The sequence below is a fragment of the Furipterus horrens genome, unplaced genomic scaffold (assembly GCF_987537825.1).
Source record: "Furipterus horrens unplaced genomic scaffold, mFurHor1.1.pri manual_scaffold_1, whole genome shotgun sequence".
Lineage (NCBI taxonomy): Eukaryota > Metazoa > Chordata > Mammalia > Chiroptera > Furipteridae > Furipterus > Furipterus horrens.
In genome coordinates, this window is record NW_028327171.1 from 194716042 (window position 1) to 194740313 (window position 24272).

The window sequence follows — 24272 nt, forward strand, 5'->3', positions numbered from 1 at the left end:
AAATCTAATGAGAGAGGAAAATAACCACAGAGGAGACGAAGCTGTGTTATAGTAGATATAAGTAGAAAATACTGCATTTCACAGATCAAGTAATTCAGCTGAAAGCAGGAACAATACGGATGATAAAAATCAATGTCTAACTAAGTCTAAAGAAACTATTTCAGTAAGTATAAAACAAAAATTATAAGTGATGAGAAATGCACTATGCAACATTTTTTCTTTCTTGGTGGTATATAAAACAAGTTGTTTTTATTGTACAATTTATGTCACCTTTGATTTGATGAATCCAATAGTAACATAACTAAATACATAAAAAGAGTAGAGAATAGTATTTAAAGATTAATAAGTATTACTAATATCAAACAAATTCAAAACAAGAAAGAATAAAATTAAAGCATAATAAATTCAGGAAATCTAAGAGAATTTTAATCCCAGCCAAATAATTGAATTCAAACACAACTTCAGGCTCAAGTCAAAATACACAAATTCATAAAAATAAAAAAAAAAAGCTGTTTCCTAGCCTCTGAAGTTCTTTTTGGCTCAACACTTGAAGTTTTCTTTTATTATGCAATTGCAGTACCCATCAGGGAGGTAGGCAGGCAACCATTCTAGGCTTTTCCGCTAGGGCCAGTGTGGATCTTAGTCAGGAGAAAGCCTCCCTTTAAGTTACCCGGTATCAGCTGGTTCTGGTTCTAGACTTATGTCCTGTTCTCTTAAGCTTATGCCTCTTAGCCCAGGAACATTTTTGGTCATGTGCCAGGTACTCCACAGAGTACCCATGACTGAGGCCCTGCCTTACTCTTGGTAGTCCCTCATTTAGCTCCTCCAGAGAGCTAGAGCTCCTATACCCTAGAGGCTTTTCCAATGCCAACTATTCAGTTACCTACACTCTTACAAACACTGCTCATACCCGACTTTCTCACTGTCCCATCCTACCTATGTGCCAGGACAACACATGCACTACCTTACCATCTGTTGTACGGTCTCATACCAAATGAATACCATGTTCTGTCTGCCAGCCTGGACTTCCTGCAGCATGAGTCTCTTCTACCAGTGGTGTTTCCCCCAGTGACCAAGTCTAGTTCTGTCTGAAGCTCAACCCCTCCCGGCTATGTACCAAACTGCTAATTTATTCAATAATTAATTAATGAGTATCTGTGTTCTAAGCACTGGGGATACAGCAACGAACAAAAAATGCTCCTGCCTCAATAAAACTGATAGTGTGTGGATTCAAGACATACAGTTTGAAAGTAGAGCCAAGAGATGTGCACAGCTTTTGCCACCCAGTGTATGTCTCACAGTGGGGGCTGACGGGGTAAAAGTGTTTGCTATATACACATGCAATTTATAACTTAAAAACAACTGAAACTAGTGTCAGATTCTATAACTGTATTCAGAGAAAACACCATTTTCAAAACTTGGTAAATATCTTTTAAAACTGATTAATATTTTATTTATATTACATAAAACGTATATTATTTTATGATGAATTTTATTATACTAATTCAGCCTTATGTTTGCCTACCTGAATTTTCCTAAACAGGAATATTTAATCAGCTGAAAAAAGTTAACTGCTTATAATTCTTTTTGAAAGCATTTACATAATAATTTTTGTTATACTAATCAAAAGCTCACTCTTACTAAAGCAGGTCCTGAAGTATAAGCCTCCTTATTTAACTTATTAGAAGCATGCCAGTCTAACTTTATACAAATTTTCAAAATATATGGTCCATAAAGAGAATTAAAAAACAAAAGAGGTTCTTGGTAGAGAAGAAGCCAATGAACTAAATATACATGGAAACTGAGGTCCAGAAAGAATGTATTATTGGTCCTTGTTAAACTTTTAGCTAATGGCAACACCAGGATCATAACCTTAGATATTAATCCTGGCCATTCAGTTACCCCATCCACCTCTGAGAACTGTGGGCAAGAAGTACCTTGCTCAGCTTGCACAATACCTTGCAAAGAGCAGAAGAACTCAGTAAGTGTCTGATGGGTGAAAACAATTAAAATGCATTTATTTTAAATGATTACATAATTCAGATAGTTAGTTCACTAATTCAGATTTGTCTCTAAATTATTCTGAATTAATTAGGGCTTATGATACTAGCATTAGCAAAAGCAATGATTAAGTTCAGCAGAAATACATAAAGGTTTGGCTTTTGGCCAAAATTTTATCAAATATCCAAGACATTCACAGATCTGTATATAAAACAACAAAAACCTAGAGAAATAGGGCAAAAAGGAGTTTGGGAAATCTGCTATGATTAAGAAAATATAAACAAGGAGAAGGGAGGTAGAATAGGGATAGATAATAAACAAAATAAACATATTTAAATAACTACTAAAACAGTGTTTTTGTTGTTTATAAATGAAGGTATGAAATTGATTCAATGGGTCATGCCCAGCCTTTCTTCTCTTTTTCTTTTTTTAGTAAAATAGAACAAACTAGAAAATATCGGGTACTAGAAATATTGTTCCATAAAACTTGTTTTAGTGATTCATTTACATACATAGTTTGTACTAAGTCACAAAATAATTCCGACTATGGACAACTATTAAGTTTGAAAGCCTCTGGCTAACAAAAATTTAATCTGAACTTACCATTTTTTTGGCATGTTCTTCACACAGAGGTGTCTGGTGCGTGATGTCAAAAACAGGCACAGAGCACTGTTGTCCATCTGCAAACTTGGCCGTGCAACTGGAGAAGAGCTGCTGAGAGCGATTCAAGAGGATATCTGTTGTTGTTTTTTAAGTTAAGAATACAACACACTGAAACTCCAACTATTCCATTTTTTATATGTAAAATTTTCTTCTTTCCTTGTGTTTAGTAAGTATAGATTTTATTATCTATAAAAGCTAAAGAACCAACCCAACTACCGATATGGGAAAACGATGATAATTTTATCATCATTATTTATCAGAAAATACGTCTGAAGGAGTCTATTTTGCTACAGTGCACCTAAACACAGGTCTCCTTTAAGATCATTTGGATTTCTGTTATTCCTGGAAGCAAGGTCATTTCCACCTTAACACATTAATTCTTACAAGTTCCACTATAATGGCTTAAAAAAAACTTTTCAGAACTTCTAGTCAAGATGGAGGTGTAGGTAGACATGCTTCGCCTCCCTGCTCAACCATAAGAAGGATCATAACTAACCGCAAAACAAAAAACACCCAGAACTGCCAGAAAATCAAACTGTATGAAAGTCCAACAACCAAGGAATTAAAGAAGCCACATTCACCCAGACAGGTAGGAGGGGCGGAGACGGGCGGTCCCACATTCACATGGTGAATGAAAACTGGGAGGGATAACTGGGGAGCAAGGGATAACTGGGGAGCAAGCGATTCCAGCCCCAGGCCAGACTGCGCAGCCCAGGGTTCCAGCGCCTGGAAAATAAAGCCTCACAAACTCTAGATGTAAAAGCCAGTAGGGGGCTGGAGCAGCAGAAGAAAGGGCCGGTTTCACTGGAGTCCGTTTAAAGAGTCCTAACGGTTCTTAAACCTATGCAAACCCACCCACTCTGGGAACCACCAGCAGAGCAAAAGCTAGAGGAACACCAATCGCATACAGGAAGTGGGAGAAGTGCCTGAAAACGGGGAGAGTGCCGAGCAAGCCTCCAACAGCCAGGCAACAGCACTGTCCCCTCTCTAACCCCCTACCCCTCACCAGAGCCACAAAACAGTGAAACAGGTTGCTCTGCCCTGGTGATCACCTAAGGCTCCACCCCATACAATGTAACAGGTGCATTGAGACAGGAAGTAACAGCAGCTCTACTTAACACACAGAAACAAACACAGGGAGACTGCCAAAGATAAAGGGAGAATCGTAAAAGCAGCAAGAGGAAAGCAGAGGTACCTACAAAGGAGTTCCCATAAGACTACCAGCTGATTTCTTCAAAGAAAGTTTGCAGAAGGGACTGGCAAGGATTCAAAGTGATGAAAAGCAAGGACCTACAACCAAGATCACTCTAACCAGCAAAGCTATCATTTAGAATGGAAGGGAGGATAAAGAGCTTCCCAGACAAGGTAAAGCTAAAGGAATTCATCACCACCAAGCCATTATTACATGAAATGTTAAAAGAACTTATTAAAGAAAAAGAAGATCAAATCTATGAACATTAAAATGACAACAAACTCAAAACTATCAACAACTGAATCTAAAAAACAAAAACTAAGCAAACCAGAATAGGAACAGAATCATAGGTATGGGAATAAGTTGGAGGGTTATCAGCTGGGAGGGGAAGGGGAAGAAGGGGAAATGGTGCAGGGACTAAGAAGCATAATTGGTAGGTACCAAATAGACAGGGGGAAGTTAAGAATAGTAAAGGAAAGGGAGAAGCCAAAGAACATACAAGCATGACCCATGGACATGAACTAAGGGGGAGTGGGATTGCTGGAATGAAGGGAGGTACTGGGTGGAGGGGAGCAAAGGGAAAAAAAAAATTGGGACAACTGTGACAGCATAATCAATAAAATACACTTAAAAATGATTTTAAAAAAACCCTATAACTAATACAAAATAATATTTAATGTAAATTGTAATTGAAAAAAATTTAAAAATGAAGATTATAACACAATTAGTTGGCAAAAAAAGAATACATATATAAGGATATAATTCTAAAAAAAAAGAATCTATCGAAGTTTGGATTTTTCATTGCACATTTCCAACACTAAACTCAAAGTTACAAAAAATTATTTTAAATCAAAACTGTACTCTTAAAATTAGAACATCAGCTTTATAGCATCAACACTTTAAGCATCCATACTTTTAGCCATTAACTACATTTCTCCAAAATTCACTTTATATCTATTAAGGAAGTATCTTCCTGTTTTTTCTTTTATGTTTTTATAGTTAAGACTCTTCTAAAAGCCTTTACAGCATAGAAACTGCTGCTGAAAAAGCTGTGAAAATACAATTCCAAGAATAGAAAGGAGGGCAAAAGTCAAACAGATAGCACAATAAGTAAGTGTTACTAGATAAATGTTTTAAATGCTAGTCAATTTTAAATGTTTAATAAAAGTGAGAGCAATAAGATTTCATAACCAGCCTGAAGCCCTTAATTATAAGTTTTCCTCAAGTATTATATTTTGTCTGAAGATATCTTCTTCCCTAGTCAGTGATATTTATCTTTTATTCATTTCAAATCAGCACTGTACTCAATACAAATAATAAATTATTCCCACAGCGAAAGGCGGCACTGTAAAACTGCATAACTTTCTTCTATTAGAAGAGAAAAAACAGTTATTGAGTAATATGATGATTTTTCCATCGATGAGTGGTATAGCTGCTTCTTAAAACTATCTAGAGCCATCAGAGGGACTGAAATTCTGTTAACACAATTTAATTAAGTGACAGCCCTGGGAGAACCTGCTGGCTCCTGTCAATTTTGCTTATTGTGATATGATTCTTGAATAAAGAACTGCAATGACAATAAGCAGAAAAAATTATTCAGAGGATATTATGGAAGTTAGAAGTTACATAAAAATTAAAGTCATTCACTTGGCTTAAGAATTAAACACATAGCCCTGAAGGAGGGAGACTTTGAACCACACTCAAGTGAGTCAACAGGATACGCTGGAAACAATGTCTGGCGAACGGAAGGGCTCTGTTGGTGCACGCAGCCCCCCTCGCCGTCCCGCTGCACGCCTCGGGCTCCGCCGCTCTGCACTTGGTCCGGCTTATGCTAAGAAAGGAAAAGAGACACAGAATTAACTTTTTAGAAATGCTTTGAGAATCCTAGGCAATTTTTCAACACTAAGTTACTACAATGTAACACCAACACATGATCTCTATACACATTAAATAAACTGTAAATGTGGGTTACCATGACCAGTTCCACAGTTCCCCCAAACTACTGTCAAAACAAATAATTATATTATAACCAGTTTCAGCTGTGCCATTAAAAAAAAAATTAAAGTGATAATTTGATTCCTTTTACATCACAAAGAAACACAGGAAAGTGATGAAGAATGGATTAGCTGTGTGACCTTGGCAAATTACTTAGCATTGCTTAAGCCTCAACTTCCTCACCTGTACCATAGAGATTAGAGATAAGAAAAGATTACATATTTAAAACACTTTAATACAGAGCATAGATAATAGGGGGATCTAACATAGTCAAGGGAATCCAGGAATGTTTCTCTGAGAAAGGTAACTGAATAAGTAAGCTAAGACCTACACGGTGTTCCAGGGTACAGCCTCCCCTGCAGAAGACTGGGGCTTTAAGTAGTAAGGGAAATACTGCAGATGCAGTCATTATGTGGGGATATTAGATACACATACATAGTTTCAAACAGCTCTAAATACGCCAAGAAGCAGAAAACTCCTAAAGGCACAGTATCTTTTTGAGATGAGATATTGAAAAATAGGTTACTTTTTTACAGCAAATATAATGAAAACCAAAATACCCCAAACTAAAATAAAATTACAAAAAATATACAGATATGTAAGAAATAAAAGCAAAGGTTATTTTTCAGTTTTCCATTTGTTTTAAACCCTTTTTCCCTCAAGTGACTCATGATCTTTCCAGAAAATAATCCCCCCTAACTAGAGATAACCACTGCTAATATTTGGATGTACAAACTTCTAAAATGCTATATACTATATATTTAAGCTTATCTGGAAATATAATACATAAGAAGTGTGAAATAATAAATTCAATATAGAGCTGAGCCTTCTAAATTTTGAAAATTATTTCCCTAGTTAAGATATTTTAGAAATTTTTAATTCAGTTAAGCTAGTACTTTCAAAAGGTACATAATCTAAGTAAATTTTCATCACCTATATAAACTTCTAAAATATTAATATACCATAATTTCTTCACTGGAATATCAGACAACTCTACATTTCCAATATATGAATTTTCATTCAATAAAGTATTATGCAAACATTATAAATCATGTTTCCAAAACAATCTTTAAGAACATAGGGGAATGGCTATAGTATATTTTTAAAGGAAAAAAAGCTGACACATAACTCTTAAAACAGTAATGAAAAAGTGTAAGGGCTGACATTCATATATGAACCTATTAAAAGCCATTTTAAAGAATAAAATGAAAAAGGTCATAATTCAGTGTTAAATGGAAAAATGCAGAGAACAAAAAAATATTGCACAATTTCAATTTTACTTTTTAATGGAAGCACATGGCTTCACTGCAGATTTCACATACACATACACACACAAAGGAAAAAAACTAGAAGGAAATAGAATCAAAATGTTCTCTGTTTTATAAGTGGTGATATTATTTATGGATATTTTTGCTTCTGTTTTCTATATTTTTCAAATTTTTAATAAGCCAAGTATCTGCACTATAAACAGAGGAATTTTTCCCCCAAAGAAATGCAATGTTATAAAATATTTTGAAATGATAATATGGGGGATAATGTAATAGTAACAGAAAATACATTTCAAAAAGACTAAGTAAAAAATGCTACTTTTGTAGTAAAAAAAACTATAAATATTACTTTTAAATAACAAAATTTCTTGGCATTTTTCTTTCTTCTTTTTAAAGACAGGTAACATTCTCAAATTCTTTACTGAATAAACTTTAATCAAACTTTAGTAAAGTTAATGTAATGCTTTAATTTTAATGTCAACTCACGGCAGTACTATTTTGCCATCTATGCAGAACTTTATCTGGGCAAAAAAACAAAATACTATGCAGAAATATTTCAGACTTAAATGCCCACCACACACTGTGCCTCAACTACCCTCTCAGAAAATACAGAAAAGAGACTGAGGCAGGTTCCTCAGAAAGGTGGCGGCGTGCGCTCTGACCTGGTTCGACTGCACCCAGCTCTCTGCAGTTCTTGGAGTAACTGACCAGTACACTCTGGTTCTCTGCTGGCCGCCTGCAGCAAGGCTTTCCTAAACGTGTGCCGGCATTTTTTTTGATGGGATTCTGCCCGCTCCAGGCGGCAGAGGTGCTTATATTTCTGCTGAAAGTAAGTGCAAAGTTGGGTCACCCTGGAGCTCCTACTCTCCGTATCATCATCATCTGACCTGCAGGGTGCAAAGAGAGAAGCAAAATACTGATTACCCGTTAGGCTCATTTTAGAAAGGGGAGAGACACAAGGAGGAAGGTGGCTGGGTACAGAGGGTTAAATCTTGTGGCCTGTGAGCACATACCCAATAACATCAGAGGGAGACACAATAACATCAGAGGAAGAGAATTCCCGTAGTGCTGAATATTTCAACAATAAGGCAGGCGGTAGAGGCAATACAATGAATGCTCTTAAGAAGCTTAACCTTCTTAGCATGTCATAATTAGACAATGCATCAATGTCTTCTAAATACTAAATAACTAGGAATTCTTGGGAAGAATTTTTTTTTTTTTACCTTTACTTACTAAAACGTCTGAGTAAATGACATGGCAGTTATAAGAAACACCAGAAATACAGCAGTGGATTCTAACAGTGCATTATCAAAGAGCTGCCATTTTATACATACTGTTTTTTAACTACGTTTTTCTTACTAAGCACAAAAAATTTTGATTGTAGGGATCATAATCATTCTATGTTATGTTTTTTAACTACAGGAGATATCCTAGACATCATTTCATATACTGCAGTTGCTTGTCATTATGCTAATAGCAACTGACTGGCGGTCCCTGCTGGAGGGCTTCATTGAAAGGAGGCGGAGGACCCCTGCAGGCTCAACAAGAAAGAGTGCAGTGTTGAGTTAGCAAGTCCACTTGCCAGTGAGGTTGGAAAGGTCACTTTCGTATTATCTTACTCTTTACTGTTAGAACGATGCACACTAGACTTGAAAACCAACCACGTTATTCTACTGTCTTTCTCTTTTAGTGTAAAATAAATAAACAGCACCCATGTGACACTATAAGCTAAATATTATCTTACTATTCTTCTGTAAATCATGGCTTGGTTTCCCTCAAGTGGCATCCCTCAGAAACATGTTCTCCTCAGTATTCTTTCTCTGCAGATATACCAATTGAAGGATTTTATGTCAATCTTTTCATGTATTGAACATTTAACAGTTACTATATGTCTATCATGCTGAATACTGGAGGAGAAGCAAAACATTTCAAGGAGTTTGCAGTGTAACTTAGACAAGATAAATGCATCCTCAAAATTAAACAATTCAAGAAGATACAGACTCAGTAACTAAAGCAGTGGGGCAGTCAGACCAATGATCCAAACAACTGACCTCAAATTCAAAAAATCTGGGAGCTTTTTAAAATTTCAGATTCCCAAGACCTACCTGAGATCTAAACCAGAGTTCCCATGGGATGGGGCCCAGGAAAATTTATTCCAAATTATTCCCCCAAGTCCCATAGCAGGTCTTTATTTGGGAGCTCCAGTAGAGCCACAAGTGTCATAAATATCTTAAATGCGAAGCAGACAACAATAAGCAACACAAGAGAGGCATGGATAAAGTGCTATTAAAGTTCACTAGAAAGGCTGCTGCTGGGTGAAAATAAGGCTTTGTAGGGGAGGTGATAACAGAACTGAAGTGCCAAGAAAGGGTAGAATGTATCTGAAGAAAGGACACAAAGGGTACCCTCACGACAATAAAGCAACATAAGCCAAGGTACAGATGAGTAGATAAAAGAAGAAAAAAGAAAATTTTACCCTTCATGGCAGCAGGGACGGACCTGGAGAACATTATGCTCAGTGAAATAAGCCAGTCAGAGAAAGACAAATACCGTATGATTTCACTCATATGTGGAATCTAATGAACAAACTGAACTAGCAAGCAAAATCGAGACAGACTCATAGATAGAGGGCAAGCTGACAGCTGGGGGTAGAGCTGGGTGGAGGGGATGGAAAGGACTGAGCAAAAAAGAAAAAAAGAGAAAGGAAACTCACGGACAGGAACAACAACGTGGGACTGCCAAAGGGAAGAGCGTAGGGAGAAAGGGGAGAGGGTACAGGTCGGGCAAATGGTGATGGATGGAGACCTGACTTGGGGTGGTGAACACACACTGCAGTGTGCAGGAGAGGTATTGCAGAATTGTGTACCTGAAACCTGTATAATTTTGTTAACCACTGTCACCCATATAAATTCAATAAAAAGGAAAATAAAACTTATCAGGCATACAAAAAATAGAAAGATAGGAGCCATAAGGAAGAGAAAAAGCTATCAACAGAAACAGACCCAGAAATGATACACAATAGAATTAGTAAACCAGGCATCAAAAAAAATATTAAAAGTATATCCCATATATTCAAGAAGGTAAAGTAAATCGTGATCATATAAAGGAGAGACAAACAAACTTTCAGAGATGAAAAATGCAATGTCTAATATAAAAAATATACTGGGTGGGATTAATGGCTAATTAAGTGCCACGAAATAAAAGATTAATAAAAGATTAATGAACCTGAGCCAGTAAGAGAAACTTTCCAAAGTGAAACAGACAGGAAAAAATAAACAAACAAACAAACAAAAAACCGAACAGGACAGCAATAAGTTATAGAATAATTTCAAGCAGCCTAAAATATATGTAACTAGAGTTTCTCAAATAGAAGGGAAAAAGAAAAATCGAAGAATATTTGGCCAAATTTTTTTCTAATTTGATGAGACTAATAAACCTACAGCTTTAGAAAGCTCAATGAATTCCAAGCACAAGAAACATTAAAAGGAAAAGAAAAGAAAACTATATCAAACTGTTTTTAAACGACTGATAAAAGAGAAAAATCTTAAGTCACAGAGGAAAACAAAAGGTTCACTGGACCAAAGATGTGAATGACAGTGATGTTAGTAACAGCTGAACTTCTCATTGGAAACAATGCAAGACATGTAAGCAACATCTTAAGTACTGAAAAAAAAAATACCTGTCAACCTAGGATTTTAGTTTAAACAAATTCAATTTCAGTTTCAGCCAAGAAATAAGAGTGCCCCTCACTTGGAGCAGAAGTGTTCGACAAGGATATGTTCAGTGAATAAATAAATAAATGAAGAGAGAAGAATGAAGGGGAATGATCAAAGTGACAGCTAGGGAAGAGGTAAAGACAGCTGTTTATAAGAAGGAGAAAAATATTCTAAAGGAAAAGAAGAACCAGGAAGGCAAGAGTATCATGGTAAGTCAAAGAGGAAGCAAGCTAGCAAAAGCAGCCAAGAAAGCAAAATGCCACGAAGACGAAGAAAAATAAGGATGGTCACAGTCTAAAACAACAAAAGAAATATTCTGAAAACTGCAAGAACAGAAAGCAGAAATGGATATAGATCGTTCCCTAATGAAGAGCAAAAACTCCCAATACTGATGTTTAGATCACATTGAGAATTAAAACAAGAATCATAACTACCACTTATCAATCATTCCCATGTACCAGGTACTATGCTGAGCATTTACTTATGTTACTTCATTTACAGCAATTTGTAAAATTAACTCAAAATATCCCAAGTCAAGTGGATATGAATATAAACCTTTGGAAACATGATTGATAGATAGTATCTGTGAATAAGAGAGCTTACATTCACAAATTGTACTTCTCGCTGAAGGAAATATGTTAATGGTAATAAAACGGTCTTGAATGACATATAAAACGAAATATCAGGCCCTGGATGGTGTGGCTCAGGTAGTTGGAGCATCGTCCTGTAAACCAAAAGGTTGCTGGTTCGATTCCTAATCTACCCCCTACCCTCTACCCCTTGAATGAGAATAAAAAAATAATCCTTAAAATGTAACATCAAGAGCAAAAAAAAATACAGCACTCTCCAATACTAGCTAGGAGATAGAGAAGGCAAGGACAGCTAAGTGGGAGATAAATCCCAGGAGTGAAAAGGAATGCATCAGGCTACTTTAATGACACTGGCCACTGATAAATCTAACTCTCCTTGCTCTAATTCCATGTCCAAGTAAGATTCTGGTTATATTTTGCTCTCATGTAATTTTGCTTAGTGAACATCTGTACTACTTAATGATCCTATGTCTCACTGTAAACTGGAATTCTGGCTTACACGTTAATGTCTAGTGAATCAGTTCCCTAAGCCTAATCATCTCTGGGTATTTTAAGTCTGTATGTATGTTCATACAATGACACTGCAAAATTCTATGAATTGCCATGATGCAGATAACTGGTCCCCTCTCTATCTTGCTCAACATCTATTCAAAACACAATACTCTTTAGGGCTTGCTTTGGCAGCACATATGCTAAAACTGGAATGATACAGAGAAGATTAGCATGGCCCCTGCGCAAGGATGACACGCAAATTCATGAAGTGTTCCATATTTTTAATCAATAAAATATACTTAAAATTTTTTAAAATAAATAACTAGCTGACAAACTACAATACTCTTCAGAAAAATAATTAGCTGAGTCTGTGAGCTATCTTTTGGCCCCATAAATAAGGGTGTATCTCGGGAATGTCACAACTGCACCAGGTGAATTCCTAGGACTCTAAGGCAGTCCCCTGGGGTGGGGGTGGGGGACCAGGCTTTCTCAATATCACTTGACAGGGCTGTACATTAATCTACAGCTTTCTAATAAGGTAGATACCAAGAACCTTTATGAGACTATCTTGAAAAACATGTTAGCATGTTTAGAAATATTTAGCACATTAAAATATTTAAGAATAGACCAATCTTACAGAAGATACAGGTGAAGTAAAATAACACTATTTTTGGCAGCTGTAGGGATATGGCCAAAAAAGATAAGGAGAAGTCAGAGAGAGTGGGACTTCCAAGTAGCTTTGGGACCACAGGCAAGTTCCTTAACCAATCTAGGCCCTGATTTCCTCTTCTGTAAAATGAGGAAATGGACTCAGATAATCACTAAGGTCCTTTTCAATTCAAAATTCTATTACAATTATTTCCTTCAGTGATAAATGGGAAAGGTACAGAAACAAATTCACCAAGGAAATTTAAGAGCAACTTGCCTCAAACAATACAGTACATTTCTTTCTAAGTGGAATCTATTTGATCTCCTTTACAAAAAAACTAGATCCAATAAATACTTTTTTTAATGGCATATGTAGGGAAGATCAATCAAGTACAGTGTTAATTTAAGAATAAAAACAAAAAGGAAGACTTACGTGCGTCTTTCGTATCTGAGGGTTTCTCGGATGGACCACGCAACCTGGTACGGTGAGGCCTCCTCTGAGTCCTCCAGCTCCTCTCCACTCTCTTCAGACCAGTCCAACCCTTGCACGGATGACAGAATATTGCAAGTAAGAAGAAATTTATTTTATTTAAAATTTAGATAAAAAGCAACCTGAAATATGTGACCCAACTCCTATAGCCAGTACTATCATAATATGAATAAATGCCTCTTGATGAGTTTCATTCCTAAGATATTAATAATGAATATAAGACATACACTCAGGTCTAAAACAATAATATAAAAAATCTATACTCCAAGGATGAACTTCTGTTTTTGTTTTGTTTTTTAATTTTATTTTTCAGTTACAGTTTACATTCAATATTATTTTATAAGGTTGGTGCAAAAATAATGTCCGATTTCAAGGTCTATTTTAAAAATGAAAAAGCCCATGATTATAAAAATATTTATTCGTTAACAAAACCTCCTTTGCTTTCTAGAACCTCATTCCATCTGTCAATTAGCTTATAAATGCTAGTAGATATGTTAGCTTCAGGTGTACAGCGGAGGTTAATCATTATTATAAGGGGGGGACTCAAAAAGACCCAGTATTTATAAAAAATTGTATATTTATTCTTACATGTTTAAACTTCAGTCAGCTTCAAAGAACTCTCCATTTGATGCACTATACCTATGGAGACTTTTTTTCCACTGTTCAAAAGAGTTTTTAAACTCATGAATTTTAATACCTTTTAGTGCTTCTGCCGTTTTTTGTTTCACCTCTTCCACATCGGCAAAACATTTCCCTTTGAGGACTTTTTTCATCAGAGAAACAAAAAAAAAGTCGCAAGGAGTGAGATCGGGTGGGGCATGGGGGGGGGGGGGGTCATGCCATTTTTGGCCAAAAACTAAACACTCAGTGCGGTGTGGGCAAGTGCATTTGGAAATCACTCATCATGGAACAGGCAAACGCTTTGAAAGTCTTCATAAAAAATTCCCTGAAGTCGAACACAGCCTCTCACAACAACGCCAGCTGGTACACTGACACAGATGGGTTCCTAGAACACTCACATAGTGGGAGAAGCCTATTGGGTTGGCGAAAAAGTTTGTTTGCTTTTGTCCATAAGATGGCTCTAATAGCACTCACTTGTCTTTAACTTCATTTAAAACAATTTTGTTAGATTGTATTGTGACAGCTGTCATATCAGCCTGCATTAATAAAAATTGATGAATTTTTGTGCAGCCACTTTAATATTGAAGATGGAAGAAAATACCTAACGTTTTTTGGCATATTATGCTTTCTTATTTCAAGAAAGGTTAAAAACACAACTGAAGAGCAAGAAAAGATTTGTGCAGTGTATGGAGGAAGTGCTGTGACAGATCAAATGTGTCAAAAGTGGTTTGTAAAGTTTTGTGCTGGAGATTTCTCACTGGACAATGCTCCACAGTTGGGTAGATCAGTTGAAGTTGATAGCAATCAAATCGAGCCATTAATTGAAAACAATCAACATGCGAGAGACAGCTGACATACTCAAAATATCCAAATCAATAAAGTTACTGATGAAAATGAAAAATGTGTCTTCCACTTTATGGAAAAAACTAGATGGACCCAATACCAGGGGCTCACCCTCCAGAAGATAATTCTGGTTTTTTAGGGGGATCTCCCTTGTATACTTTACAAAGCATGTCTCTTGATATTTTCAGTACCCACCTGGCACCATGCATAGTTAGGACAAATAGCATTGACTATATTCCCCATGCTGTACTTTACATCCCATGACTATTCTGTAACCACCTAGTTGTATTTCTTATTCCCTCACCCAGTCCCCCAACTACTCTCTGCTCTGGTTACCATCAGTCTGTTTCTGTGTCTATAAGTCTATTTCAATTTTGTTTGCTCTTTTATTTTATTCTTTAGATTCCACATATAAGTGAAATCATATGGTATTGTTTTTTCTCTGTCTGACTTATTTCATTTAGCATAACACCCTCTAAGAGGTTCATCTACTCTGTTCCAAATGGTAAGATTTCATTATTTTTTTACGGAAGGAAGAATTTCTTTTATCAGGCACTTAATGAATTGAAGAGAAACAACACAAAGAAAGTTCAAGTAAAAAAAAAAAGGTAGACTTACTTAAGAATCAAAGCATCATACACTAAAATGCCAGAAAAACATAAAACATATTCAAAATGGTGAGAAATGAAGCTCAGGCAAGATAAGTTAAAAGGCCCCTGTGGAGTCACTCCATACTTCAACAAAAAAGGTCCTAGAATACACTGTCAAAGGTGAAGACTTTCCATCCCCCTTTCCCAACACCTCTGGAAGAAAGGACTCCATCCACCAGGCAGGACCATTCCCTGGCTCCTGCTCTCTATAGGAAGAGGGAAGGTTAGTAGCATTCTATTTCTAACGTGGGTTGGGGTTTCTCTTAATTCTTTTAAAACAACAGCTGCCACATTTTGTATTCCATTTTGAAAAGCAAGTTTATAGGGAAAAGCAGTGAAGTATAATATGAACAACGCTTACTTATTTTGTTAAATGCTATTATTTTTAGTCATTGGATAATTCTTAGCTTCCAACAAAAAGTTCTTGTTTAAAAGTTTCGTATCTTGAAGAGGTCTTGGTGAATACTGACATTGCATAGTCTAAAATATGACAGTGTGTGGGACTACATTACTTTAATATACTCTTACCAGCATGAAACTTGGCTCAGATTCCTTGATAACTAGTATTTTACATCTTCCTTCTTGAGACTCTCAAAAGTCATTAGACAAAATTATATCAAAAAGGATTTCTGCAGATTTCTTCCATAATTTAAATGACTTTACATGTGCCAAATAGGGAAATTAAGAAAAAATTAACTGAAATCCAAATTTAAAATTTAAAGAGCACATTGCCATTGGCATAAAGAAACCTTAAATCTAGTGTCAAGATGACTATCCAAATTTCAGGTCATCTTAAAAAATAAGTTACTTTCTCTCAACTAAAATAATTAGTAATTTGTTGTTTAAAAAAGTAAAAAACAAGTGATCCCAACAGCATCAGCTTCAGGATGTTGAAAAGTGAGGTCTTTCAAACACAACATGGCACTTAAGCACCTTTAAAAAATTAGAACATGAGTTATCTATAGAAGTTATAATTTCTACTAAGATACCTATACCTTCTCTGAAAAAGTCGTGATCTAAATCATTAATAACTAAAATGGAAGTGTTTCTCCTATTGTAAAACTAACTGTCCAATAAAGCAAACCTTTGATCTTGGTTTCTTTATCACTAGTTTTAATGTAACTAACTGAGATAACCAGCCCAGACAGGAGTGCAAAAGCCAATTACAAGATTGTATTTTTCTTTCAGTATTTTTTCTGACATGAATGCAGACAATGCTTGGTCATAACAGTGCATTATAATTTGTAGTTCTCCAAAATAATCTTTGTTTTAAAAAGTTGGGCCCCTAATATGTGTGAGTTAAAAAAAAAAAAGAACTCTTTTTCTGTTCAAAATGAACATTCAAAAGCTAAAAAATTATCAGCATCTGGAATTAAAAATAAAAATTTAGTAGATGATACAGGTAAGTGACATAATAAGATGCAAACATTTGGAAAAAAGAAAAAGGCAAATCTCTGCCTCAAAACTAACACCTAATGAGTTCCAAATTGATGACTAAGATGCAAATAATAAAACAACCAAATAAAAATACATAGCTGAAGTACTCTTGGGATGAAGACAGTCCAAAGGTGGTAGGAAAAACTGATTTAAAAGGAAGAAATCCTTAAAAAGAAGAATATATTAAAATTTTTAACTTCTAAAATTCCAAAATCATTGTAATAAATATTTAATTGCAAATACAAATGAGAGGGAGAAGTAACATAACAAATATGAGGTATAAAAAGCTTACTAATCAATAAAAAGGGAAGCACATCATTAAAAATGAATGAAAAATTGAAAAGGCAAAATAAATAGAATACAAATGTCCAAAGAAAATATGAACAAATATTCAAGATTATATTATTAATCCAAAATAGCAGTTCTCACTCAAAGTGTAGCCCAAAGATCCCAGGGGTCCCTTTTTCACTGTGTTGATTTTTGCACTGATGATTTAAAAACAACAAAAAACATGATGGAAAAAGCTTAGCATGAACCAAGGCAGTGGCACCAAACTATTAGTAGCCATTACATGTTTCACACCAGAACCTGCAGTTAAATAAAAACAAAAAAAGTTTTAAGAATGTCCTTGAGAAAGCACTATGTTTATTAAAGATTGTTTATTTTATTAAGTCTTGATTCTTGAGTGTGTCTTTATAATATTCTGTGTGACTAAATGTGAAGTAGACAAAGCACCTCAGTTGCACACAAGAAAAGTGTATAAGAAAGTATGATGGCTGTCTTGAGGAAAAGTATTTGCATGACTGTTTTAATTGTAACCTAAATCTGCTGCTTTCCTTTTTTAAATCATTCAACACCATTTTTATTTAAAAAATTGATTTATTAAGACTTAAATTATCTGGCACTAATTTTTTTCTAAAACAGTGAAGCTGTCACTTCAAGAAAAACAATGGACAGTATTCATTGCCAATACGAAATTCACATTTTTTCCTGAAAGCTTGATTTTGAAAATGTGAATTCTTCAATGACAGTATGACAATTTCCTAATAGACTTTTCTGATGAACCTGATGGTAATATTAACAAATGTAATTTAAAATTTGTATATGATGAAATGTCAACATTTGGAACATCTATATAGGTAAAGCAATATTTTCCAAATGACCAACACATGGTGTTACAGAATCTTGCACAGGTAAAAGATCCATTCAAAGTACAGGGTAAATCAATGTATCTTAATGTAACGTATGTAAAATTCCTTAATATATTTGCAGATCCCCCCTTGTAACCACTCTTTAAAGAAACTATCACTAAAAAAAAAGAAAGAAAGAAAGAAAAAGAAACTACCCCTTATCAGAAGCATATACTATGTTCAGGGACAGGAAAAATTAACATCATTAAAATGTCCATACCACTCAAAACAATCTAGAGTCAACACAATTTCCATCAAGATACCAATAGTGTATTACACAGAGCTAGAACAAATATTCCAAAAATTTATATGGAACACAAAAGACCCTGAATAGCCACAGCAGTCTTGAGAAAGAAGAACAAAGTTGGAGGAATCATACTACCTGATACCAAACTATGCTACAAAGCCATAGTAATCAAAACAGCATGGTATTGGCATAAAAACAAACATATACAACATGGAACAGAATAGAGAGCCCAGAAATACACCCGTGTCTTTATAGTCAATTAATATTTGACAAAGGAGGCAAAAACATAAAATGGGGTAAAGATAATCTATTCAATAAATGGTGTTGAGAAAATTGGACAGATACATGTAAAAAATGAACCAGACCATCTTCTTAAACCATACACAAGAATAAACTTAAAAAGATAAAAAATTTAAATGTTAGACTTGAAACCATAAAAATCCTGTAAGAAAACATAGGCAATAAAATCTTGAATATTTATCACAGCAATATTTTTTCTGATATATTGCCTTAAGCAAGAGAAACAAAAGAAAAAATAAAAAGGGACTACATCAAACTAAAAAGTTTTTGCAAAGCAAAAGAAACCATCAACAAAATGAAAAGACAATCACTGAATGGGAGAACACAACACATTCACTGATATAACAGATAAGAAGCTAATTTCCAAAATTTATAGGAAACTTATAAAACTCATCACCAAAAAAATAAACAATCCAATTAAAAAAGAACAAAGGACCTGAATAGACAGACACTCCTCCAAAGAGGATATACAGATGGCCAATATACATATGAAAAAATGCTCAATGTCACTAATTATCGGAGAAATGCAAATTAAAACCACAATGAGGTATCACCACACACCTGTCAGAATGGCTACCATCAATAAATCAACAAATAGCAAGTGTTGGCGAGGATGCACTGTTGGTAAGAATGGAGATGGGTACAGCTTCTATGGAAGCAGTATTGGAGTTAACTCAAAAAATTAAAAATGGAACGGCCTTATGATCCAGCAACTGCCCTCCTGGGAACATATCCAAAGAAACCCAAAACATTAATTCAAAAATATATATGCACCCCCCATGGTCACTGCAGTGTTATTTACAATAGCCAAGATTTGGAAGCAGCCCAAGATGAGTGGATAAAAAAAGCTGTGGTACAACTACACAATGGAATACTCCTCAGCCATAAAAAAGAAGAAAATCTTACCCTTTGTGACAGCATGGATGGACCTGGAGAGCATTATGCTAAGTGCAATAAGCCAGTCAGAGAAAGACAAGTACCATATGATTTCACTTATTATGTGGACTCTAATAAACAAAATAAAATAACAAAGTGGAGGCAGACTCTTAGATACAGAGAACAGACTAAGATTTGTTAGGGAGAGGGGGTTGGGCGCTGGGTGAGAAGGGTGAAGGGATTAAGCAAAGAAAAAATAAGATGCACGGACCCAGACAACACTGCGGTGACTGCCAGAGGGAATGGTGGGGGGGAGGAAGAAGAGGGGGAAAGGGGTAAATGGTGATGGAACGAGACTTGACTTGGGGTGGGAAACACATAATATATAGATGATGTATTGTTAAATTGTATACCTGAAACCTGTATAATTTTGTCAACCAATGTCACCCCAATAAATTCAATAAAAGCTAAAAAGAAAAAAAGAAAAAAAAGAAACTACCACTTGTCAAATTTTGGTGTAGAATCAAATAAGAATATTCACAATTAAGTGAAAAAAAATAAAGCTATTAAATTGTTCCTCCATTTTCTAACTGCAAATGTGTAAGGCCGTATTTTTAATCTAGTAACCAAAACCACATTATCTCGACTGATTGAACACAAAAGCAAAGATGAGAATCTACCTAACTTCCAACAAATCACATATCAAGATTTGCAAAACACTATAAAAACAATGCTGCTTTTCACATTATCATTGTTTTGGAAAGAATAGTCAGTTTTTGTAAAAAGAACACGTTAATGTGTGGTGAGTTCATTTTTATTTTTAAGAGAATTATCATTTTTAAAACTTCCTGGTTTTAACTTCTAATTCAGTAAATATCAATAGATATAACTCACATACACAAAGCTCCGTGGTATACTCAGTAATTTTTTAGTGTAAAGGGTGTCTAAGGCCAAAATTTCAAGAAACACTGATCTACGGGTATGCAAGTTAAAGCAAAATTTATACCAAATGTGTAAAGGTAAAATAATAATAATTATTATTATTATATTTTCTACTATCTATGGCTATAAAGTTGTAGAGAAGCTGTCTTTCTCATATACTTCCAAAGGTTAAAATGATAAAATAATTCTGAAAGAAAATTTGGCAACACATATCAAAAACCTTATTAAAACAATGTGAAAGTTGGAATCTGCATTTCTGCTTCTAAGAATCTATTTGAAGGAAAAATGAAAAGATATACAGTAGTTATTTTACTTCAAACTTCAAGTAGTTACTTTACTGCAAGGTTATACAGCTACAACACTTTATAACAATATAAACTGGAAATGATTTAATTAGAAAAGGTATTCAGCTGTGACAAATTATGTTGTGTACTAATTGATAATACAGTACCAAAAATTTTAAAATAGGTTACAACACTCTATGTACAGCAGGAACCCAATTTTATATATCTGAAAAAATATACCAAGGTATTAACAAATAAGCATTAATAACATTTGGGTTATTTTGTTTATCTGTATTTTTTAAGTTTAATCATTTTTTAATTACAAATCATACATGGTTTAGTAATAGATGAAAAAATATAAAGCTATATAAGAAGAATTACTACTCCCGTCTCCTTAAAAACATACCCTGTCTAATTCCATCCTCTGAAGATAGCCAATGTTAACAGCCTGGTAGTGTATATCCGCTTGCACTTTACCTATGCTCATACCAAAAGGGCAAACATCTATCCATATACTCAATCAACAGATATATTACTGTCCCTTATTTATTTACTTTTTTTTTTTTTAATTTAAAAAAATATATGTTCATCGGTTTTAGAGAGAGGAAGGGAGAGAATGAGGGAGGGAGAGAGGATGAAAGAGAGAGTGAGAGAGAGAGAGAGAGAGAGAGAGAGAGAGAGAGAGAGAGAGAGAGATGGATGTGAAAGAATACTGAAGAATACTGATTGGCTGCCTCCCATTCACACCCAGACTGAAGTTCGATTCCCAGTCAGGGCACATACCTAGGTCGTGGGTTCGATCCCTGGTTAGGGCGCATATGGGAGGCAGCCAATCAATGTTTCTCTTTCACATCTATGTCTCTCTCTCCCTCTCTCTCAAATTAATAAACATATTTAAAGAAAATAAAGCCTTCTGCAAAATGGCACATTTGTTGTATTACACATACATAATATGGTAAAATAGATGACTCACCTAAATGGGGAAACAGATCAGTGTCCAACTGATGTTTTTGGGTGCACAGTTTCACCAGTCTCTGCAGTCGACTTATACAAGAGAAGTGTGGAGAGAAGGCTGTGGCTTTCATAAGGACCCGGTCAGTCTTGGGAGGGTCCGCAACAGGAGCCCTACTGGATGGCAGGAGGGGCAGAGGCCTCTTGTGAGACAACTGCCTCGCTTGTGCTATAGTGTGTGTGGTGGGGGCCACTCCCTGCAGTGGTAGGCTGGTGTTCTGAGGTTGAGGTGACTTGCAGACTAAGCCCTGCGGTGGCGCTGGAGGTTTTACAGAAGTGGATAAAGGTGACAGGTGGGAGTGCTGTTGTGGAGGCTGTGGCTGTGAAGGTGCAGGAGGGGGACTAAAGTGCTCTTGTCGAACTTTTAAAATCTCTGTCTCTCTCTGGCGCTGCCGATTCTGGGCCAACTTGCTCTGCAACTTCTTTTTCACGGTTGCCCCTTTCTTTAGGTCATCATCTTCCTCATTGAAAGCAAATGGGTCTTCCAACTCAGTTTCCAGGTAGTGGAGAGGGACTCTTGCTCCCGGTGGAGAGAGGGACATTCCATCCAGTCCATTGGGCATTTTCAAGGCCAATGTGGGCACCGTCAGGCTAAAGGCCATGGTATCCATCTGGTGCCTGACCTTTACCTCATCTATAGGATCATTCTTTTTCTTCCTCTCTTTTTTCGGGATAAAGCCAAGTACCTGCAAGTGGCTGTTGCAGTACCTTTAAAAACAAAAATGTATGTGGGAACATGTTCAGGACAGGTATTAAGAAAGGCAGAACATAAAACTACATTTTATAAAATATGAATCCTAATATGTTAAAAATGCATGACTGGAGTAACTCTTGAAATTCATGAATTTCATACACACAACTTCCACTACTCTGAAGCAATCCTCAGAGTCTGTGCAGTTTTGCTGAAGCAAAGATGTGAACTGTACCTGTGCAGAGGCTGTCAAGAGAGAAGGCATCCAGCTATCGCCTCTCTGACTGCTTTGTTCTTCTGTATTCATAGCAAACAAAGTCATTCATCAAGAGTCACTTAAAATTCTCTTGTGGAGAAAAAATATTTCTGTTCCAATGTCATTCAAGTATTTAGAGATTCATAAAGATCTTATGACATAACCCTTAAGAATGTCAAGTGTCCACTGTATGTTTTACACACACACAGAACAGATTCATAAAGCTGTGGCCCACAAGAGAAAGGGCTTCAGTGATAACTGTACAAAGAGGCTTACCAACAAATAGTAAATAGTTTTTGTTGCTGTTTTCCACTCACTTTCAAATTCATAAAAGGATTAGTTTCTTCTAGGAAAAAAATGAGGTGGGGGTATTTTTTTTTAACTGAGAAATCAGGCTCTCTGCTCATTTACACGTAGGCAGCATGAACTGGTCAATGAGGCTTCTATGTGCCTCGTTAGGTAACCGCAGAGGCGGACCGCACGCACTGCCTGCCCCAGCCCCCCTTGCCACTCACTCTGGCCACTCCTGCAGCACGAGCACAACAGTCTAAACTCCTGAAAACGCTGCTGCCTCTGCTAAAACATTCTCCAGGACTAGAATTAGAACAGCCTACTTGGTTATGAACAGCATTTAAAATAAGTATGCAAATATGAGTTTCTAGTCTAAAAGAGTTACTACACAGGGAAATAACTGCTAATGGGTTCTGCTAGGGGGATAAAAATGTAAAATTAGAAGATGATGACAGTTGCACAACCCTGTCAATATAATAAAAAATACTGAATTGTTTACTTTAAATAGGTGAATTGTATGAGATGTGAATTATATCTTAATTAAAGTGTTTTAAAATAGAAATGTACAGATAACAAGAAATTTCTTGGTAAATATATATACTACTAAAAATATACATAGTCATTTTGTATAAAATAACCCAACTTAATATATAAGCACTTATCTCTCTGAGAAACCAAGGCTACAGTAATGAGCCTTAGCTTAGAAAATGGACTTTACTTTTTAATTATGCCAATACTTCTACTGAATGTAAAAAGCTGGAATCCCATAAGTTAGCATTTATAATACATAGCAGAGAAGTTAGTCACCAGTTATCAAGGAGCTTCCTCTAGCTGACCACCAACCCAATAATTTAGTCAATTAAAAGTGCTTGGAAATTTTTTCTTCTAAAACAATATATAAAGCATCCCAAATCCCTAAGTGTCCAAGGAGTAACTGCATCAACAATAATAAGAGTAATTTTCAAAAGAATATTAACTTTTTTTACAGTATGTTATATAGTATAGTTACAACTATCATATTCATACACAGGTGAAGACATATTACATAAATTCAACCTGGATTTCTTGAGGTAACATAAGAATATTACCTCTGCTAAATTCTACTTTAATATATTTCAAACAATCCTACAAACAAAAACATTAGTGCCAAATATATATGTGTATGCATATATATTTTTATATCATTTGCATTCATGTTTTTGGGCCAATTTTGAAAAAAATATATGTATTAGCCCTTATCAAGTACAGCTTTTCTTGACATAGCAACACAAAAATCCTTTCCCTTATCTTGTCCTAAAAAGAGGAAATTACCCAGAATATATAGGTGAAGATATATGCTTTACAGAATTAATATTTTGGACAAACTCAGAATGACTTACTTTTCTTCTTGCTCTTAACTAGTTAATACTAGCTTTAGCTAAACAAATAAAAAATCCAGTTGACAACTGCAACTGTGATAAACTAAATTTAAGACACAATTATAATAGAGATGTGTTTATAATGGAGCTTGAAATAAAAAATTAATCCAAGTCCATTCTTTAAGTTTAAAAAGGACAGGGGTAAGAAATTATCATTTTC

At 35.4% G+C, this 24272-nt stretch overlaps 1 protein-coding gene and 1 non-coding gene across 2 annotated transcripts in view; one reads left to right on the forward strand and one right to left on the reverse strand.

Moving 5' to 3' along the window:
• INO80D (INO80 complex subunit D) overlaps positions 1 to 24272 on the reverse strand; it is a 31966-nt gene that overhangs the window by 6185 nt on the left and 1509 nt on the right. Inside the window, exons 2-6 of the mRNA XM_090268603.1 lie at positions 21419 to 22164; positions 12999 to 13107; positions 7782 to 8006; positions 5578 to 5687; positions 2605 to 2738 (exon numbers count right to left, since the gene is read on the reverse strand). Of these exons, the coding sequence (XP_090124729.1) occupies positions 2605 to 2738; positions 5578 to 5687; positions 7782 to 8006; positions 12999 to 13107; positions 21419 to 22164 (1324 nt within the window). The remainder of the gene's footprint in view (positions 1 to 2604; positions 2739 to 5577; positions 5688 to 7781; positions 8007 to 12998; positions 13108 to 21418; positions 22165 to 24272) is intronic.
• On the forward strand, positions 12094 to 12200 carry LOC150022552 (U6 spliceosomal RNA). The gene has a single exon (XR_016513922.1). It is a non-coding gene; the product is annotated as a U6 spliceosomal RNA (small nuclear RNA).